Source organism: Miscanthus floridulus, chromosome 8 (genome assembly GCF_019320115.1).
Source record: "Miscanthus floridulus cultivar M001 chromosome 8, ASM1932011v1, whole genome shotgun sequence".
Taxonomy (NCBI): domain Eukaryota; kingdom Viridiplantae; phylum Streptophyta; class Magnoliopsida; order Poales; family Poaceae; genus Miscanthus; species Miscanthus floridulus.
In genome coordinates, this window is record NC_089587.1 from 104,428,126 (window position 1) to 104,434,125 (window position 6,000).

Sequence of the window (6,000 nt, forward strand, 5' to 3'; positions counted from 1 at the left end):
GCACAGTTTGGTTGTACTTTGCGAGACGAACGTTTTGAGCCTAATTAGTCAACGATTGGACAATTATTACCAAATAAAAATAAAACGCTACAGTATAGCTACAGTGCCGGCGAATTCAGCCGGCGCCGAATTTGGCCGGAACTAAACGCGGCCCAGGCAAGACTTTGAGTCGGTTGGCTATTTCTAGATTAGCAATAAAAAGCACATGGTGTTTAATACTGTGTGTGCAACAACTTTTGTGGGGTTTATGGAAAACTCAAAATTCTTTATGTTTTCAGGGACAACAAATGGATGGGGATAAAAAGGTTCTTGTGAGAGGTGGTGAAGTTGTTGAAGCTCTGGAGAAGGTGCTATTCAAGGACAAAGCGATGGAGAAAGTAGAGGGATGCATTGGTGCTTTGGAATCAAGAATGATGGAACTAGAGAAACTTGGTTGGAGAAGCCTGGATCACAATTGTCAAGCATATCAAGGTTAGGATAATCTGTGATCAACTTTGGCAATGGACTACAGAGAGTTGCAATACCCATGAACCATCACAAAAATGGTTATAGAAGAGTTCAGAGTTGGCTGGCAATCCAATGTTTTTAGGCATAAATTTGTTTAATGTTCAGAGTAGACTTCTTACCCGTGTTTGTGGCGGACGCACATACATACTGAACCTAATGTCTGAATTTTACTTTGTATAAAGCACGGGAAACCTCTCTTCTAAAAAGATTTAAAAGCAGCTTGAGCTCATGCGGTCAACAAACACCTAAAAGTCACAACCCAACATGATCTATGCCTCCCAAGCTTGCCTAGCCAGCTTATTTTTGGCGTATTACTATTTTCCTCGACAACTATAAATTGCATTGTCTGCTTGGACCACCTAGAGTTCTGCTAAAAAACTTTAGCTAATCAAACCTGTCGGTTTATAACCTTTTTTTAAGGGCCGGTTCGTTTCAGTTGAAACGATCGTGAATTATTTACTGTTGGCTGGTTTGACTGGTTTAATGTGAGAGAAAAATATTGTTCCAACTTATAATCCACGGTCGTATAGCCCAGCCGAACAGGCTGTTAGCTATCTAACCATCCAACTTATAAAATAGTTACCAAATGTGCTTTGCTGAGCTTGTTTCCGCGAGCGTGACATTAACATTTTATCTGTACTTTTGTAGGCTCCTAACGCACTATCGTGGCGGCGCTTGTTACAAATGGTGTGTCGAGTACGGTGTGATTAGAACTTGCCGCCGCTCAAGAAACGGCCCGGATCCGAAAAATTTGGTAAAATAAGCACGGTAGCGTTTTGTTGTTATTTAGCAATTAGTGTCCAATCATAGTCTAATTAGGCTTAAAAGATTCGTCTCATGGATTTCGTCTAAACTGTGTAATTAGTTTTATTTTTTATTTATATTTAATACTTCATGCATGCGTTTAAAGATTCGATGTGACAGAAAATCTTGAAAAATTTGGTATTTGGGTGGTAACTAAACAGGCCCCTGATGTAAGGAAAGAAATGGTGCTGTCCCTGCCTAGCTCCTCCCTCTATAGTACTAAACTGCAGCTTCAGCTGGACCTTCATTTCTGCTTGGTTGTCACCGGCTCGCTCACTCAGACACACGGGCAGGCAGCCAGGCACACTCGCTGTCACTGTCCCTGCCACTCACGCGCGCGTCCTGCCTCCAGAGCGCCGAATTAACTACACGACGTACGGAATACGTACGTGTAGTACGTATACGGTATAGTACGTACTACTCTTCGCTCGATTTCAAATCTGCCTTGCTTTGTTCCTGTACGTCCCTCCTCCTCCTTATTTTCGTGTCGTGTTGCTGCTGCTGCTGCGACATGGCCACAGGAGAGAGAGAGGGGGGAAGTGAGGGACCCAACTAAAGATTTCCAAACGGGCTAGGCCCATCGGGCCAGCACGGGCATGATGCTGATTTGGCCCGGTACGAAAACGGCCCGGCCCGGCCTCTCCCGTGCCCGTGCCAAGCACGGCACGGCCCGTGCCCGTGCTTGGGCCGCGATGCCAGCCCGTTGGCACGGCACGGGCACGGCCCGCTCCAGAGGCCAGCACGGGGTCGGCACGGCTTGGAGCCGTTGGATGGAGACCCCGGCGATTCCTAGCTGTTGGATGTAGGGTTGGGACGAGTGGCTATATAAGCCAGCGGCCGCTCCTGGCTGCGCTAAGCCGCTGAGCACTGTGCTCATTCTCTCCCCCGCTCGGCCGCTTCCCAGTCCGCTCCGCGCTCCGCTCCGCTCTCCTCTCTTCTTCGAAACCCTAGCCGCTCACTCACCCGATCTCCTCTCTTCTTCCCGCCCTCCGGTGGCTGGTGACGGCAGCGATGGCTGGCACGGGCACACGGCACGGCCTTCTACACCCCCCCTCTTCTCCCTGACCGGCGATGTAGCTTAGTCGTCTCCATCTCCTCGTCGTCTCTCTCTCGTCGGTCTCGTCGACCTCGCCGGACTCCGGCGTCATTGGGGCTCCGCAAGGATGCGTTGAGGTACCAGGACACCGGATCTGAGCGACGTCGGCGTCGCCGTTGCCTCTGGTGCTCCGTCAAGCGAGGTGAGCTCAGATCTGCTTCTTGTTCTTCACTTCATTTCTTTTCTTGTTCTTGATTCGGTGTTCTTCACTTCTTGTTCTTGATTGTTTGTTCTTCATCTCTTCTTCTTCTTCTTGATTTAACCTTAGATCTGTTTCTTTTTTTTTTGAAGCCGCTGGCGTTGAGGGACCGGAGGCCGGCGACGACGAGACGTCGGACGAGCAGGAGGACATCGGTCTCTCCATGACCATCAACGACGAGCTCCGCCTATGCGGGATGACCGGAGACGACGAGGACGATGTCGTTGGGGATGCCGAGGAGCTCAACGGCGGCACTGCTGGTAACCCACTTCCCGTCGACGACGGTGATGGCCCCAACGCCGTCCAGGGCGACGCTCAAGCTCAAGCCGCTGGTGATGACGGCTCAAGCAGTAGGCCTAATCGCCCTTCTAAGCGTGATAGTTTGATTGAAGATTTGAAGAATTGTGCTGCTGTTTGTGAACATTTTAAGTGTTATTGAGGTTTTAGTGCCCAGGCACGGCACTGCCTGGACTCCTTAGTGTCGTGCCTGGGCCGGAGTGGTGGCACGGCGGCACTACACGGCACGGCACGGTCAAGATGCCGTGCCTGATAGTGCCGTGCCTGATAGTGCCGTGTCGCGCCGTGCTAGTGCTGTACCGTGCCCGGGCGACCCGTTTGGAAAACTTTAGACCCAACCCAAGCCCATTGCATATTTGCATCGCACAAAACGAAGGAGAGCGAGCGTCTGCGTCTCTTCCTCAAATCAAACTCTCCTTGTACTTCACTCCACTTGAGCTCGCTCCACGACCTGCTAGCCTCTACAACAGTCCTTCAGGCCATCCACGAGCCGGCCGATTCGATGCATCCCTGCCTGCCCTTCCTCCTCCTCTGCTTGGCCGCCGCGCTGCCGCTGGCCTCGCCCTGCGCCAACCCCGACGTCGCGCTGCTCCTCGCCAAGGTGAAGCCGGCGCTGCAGGGCCAGCGGCCCAACGCGCAGCTCGCCACCTGGAACGCCTCCACGCCGCTCTGCCTCTGGCGGGGCCTCCGCTGGGCCACGCCCGACGGCCGGCCACTCCGCTGCGACGCCACCTCCTCCGCCTCAGCCCCCGCCGAGCGCAACAACCTGTCCCTCGCCTCCGACCCGGCCCTGCTCCTCGTCTCCATCCGCCTCCCCGCCGCCGCGCTCGCCGGCCGCCTCCCGCCGGACCTCGGCGCCTTCTCCGCGCTCGACTCCGTCTACCTCGCCGCCAACGCCCTCTCGGGCCCCGTCCCGCTCGAGCTCGGCAACGCGCCCGCGCTCTCCGCGCTCGACCTCGCCGGCAACCGCCTCTCGGGGGACCTGCCCACCTCCATATGGAACCTCTGCGACCGCGTCACCGAGCTCCGCCTCCACGGCAACGCCCTCACGGGGGCCGTCCCGGCGCCGGCCGGGCCCAACACCACCTGCGACCGCCTCCGCGTCCTTGACCTCGGCGCCAACCGCTTCTCCGGCGGTTTCCCGACATTCCTCACCGCGTTCCGAGGACTCCAGCGCCTCGACCTCGGCGGCAACCGCATGGAGGGGCCCATACAGGAGGCCCTCGCCGGGATGGCGACCCAGCAGCAGCTCCAGGCGCTCAACATCTCCTACAACAACTTCTCCGGCCAGCTGCCCCCGGCCTTCGCGGGCTCCCGCTTCACGGCGGACTCCTTCCTAGGCAACGACCCGTCGCTGTGCGGCCCGCCGCTGCGCCAGTGCGTGTCGGCGTCCGGCCTCAGCTCCCGCGGCATCGCCGGGATGGTCATCGGCCTCATGGCCGGCGCCGTCGTCCTTGCCTCCGTGTCCATCGGCTGGGCGCAGGGGAGGTGGAGGCGGGACGGCAGGATCAGGAGGCGCGACGACGCGGAGCGGGACGAGATGCTCGAGTCGTCGGCCGACGACGGCCACGACGCGTCGTCGTCGGAGGGCAAGCTCGTGGTCTTCGAGGGCGGCGAGCACCTCACGCTGGAGGAGGTACTCAACGCGACGGGGCAGGTGGTGGACAAGGCCAGCTACTGCACGGTGTACAAGGCGAAGCTGGCGAGCGGCGGTGGCAGCATCGAGCTGCGGCTGCTGCGGGAGGGAAGCTGCAAGGACGCCGCGTCGTGCGCACCCGTGGTGCGCCGCATCGGCCGCGCGCGCCACGACAACCTGGTGCCGCTCAGGGCCTTCTACCAGGGGAGGCGCGGCGAGAAGCTGCTGGTGTACGACTACTTCCCCCGCAGCAGGACGCTGCAGGAGCTCCTGCACGGCGGCGGCGAGCCCTCGGCGGGGCGGCCGGCGCTCACCTGGGCGCGGCGGCACAAGATCGCGCTGGGCGCGGCGCGCGCGCTGGCGTACCTGCACGCGGGGCAGGGCGAGGCGCACCGGAACGTGCGCTCATCCAACGTGGTGGTGGACGACCTCTTCGTGGCGCGCCTGGCGGAGTACGCGGTGGACCGGCTGCTCGTGCCGGCGGCGGCGGAGGCGGTGCTGGCGGCGGCCAAGGCGGACGGGTACAAGGCGCCGGAGCTGCACTCCATGGAGAAGTGCGGCGCGCGCACGGACGTCTACGCGTTCGGGATCCTGCTGCTGGAGCTGCTCATGGGGAGGAAGCCGTCGTCGTCCTCCGCAGGTGGAGCCGCAAGGGCGATGGACCTGCCGTCGGTGGTGAAGGTGGCCGTGCTGGAGGAGACGGCGCTGGAGGAGGTGCTGGACGCGGAGGTGGTGAAGGGGCTGCGGGTGAGTCCGGCGGAGGAAGGGCTGGTGCAGGCGCTGAAGCTGGCGATGGGCTGCTGCGCGCCGGTGGCGGCCGCGAGGCCGAGCATGGCGGAAGTGGTGCGGCAGCTGGAGGAGAGCCGCCCCAAGAACCTCCACCCGCGGTCGGCGCTCTACAGCCCCACGGAGAGCAGGAGCGACGCCGGCACGCCGACCACCACCTAGCTACATCATCGCCTCCACTGGCGGCTGCATCACCTGATTATCAATCAGCCTTGTTCTGATCATCCGGCCCGAATGCATGAATGCATGAGACCGTCGTGATACGCCTCCCTGAATCCCGATGCTTGCTAGCATCAGTTCTCTTGTCTCTGCAACCAATCCGCTTAGAAAACAACCAATTACTGTTCTACTCCGTAGCTAGGAAGTGCAAGGTCTGTCTCTATGTATAATTTGAAGAAGGAAACAAATATTTGATCGGAAGGAATCAGTGTATACTGGCGTAGTGCTATGCATTATGGTCGGGGACCAATACCGTGTATCCGGAGAGGAGCAGCTAATAACCATCGACGATTGATTTATCTGAGTAGTTAAAGGCGTGACTACATCTTTTACGAGGTTTCGTCTTGTCTGACCACCGAGGGTAGGGGCTCTGCCTCAGTGGACACTAAGGTCGCGGGCTCCACCTCGTTCGACCCCCTAGGGTCGGCTCCACCTCAGTTGACTCCCAAGGGTTGA

General features: G+C 58.3%; 1 protein-coding gene across 1 annotated transcript; it reads left to right on the forward strand.

Annotated features, from left to right (window-relative positions):
- The first annotated feature begins 3,292 nt into the window (after positions 1–3,292).
- Positions 3,293–5,740, forward strand: LOC136473149 (putative kinase-like protein TMKL1). The gene has a single exon (XM_066470833.1). It carries the CDS (start codon positions 3,406–3,408, stop codon positions 5,485–5,487), a length of 2,082 nt encoding a protein of 693 aa, XP_066326930.1. The 5' UTR covers positions 3,293–3,405; the 3' UTR covers positions 5,488–5,740.
- The last annotated feature ends 260 nt before the right edge of the window (positions 5,741–6,000 follow it).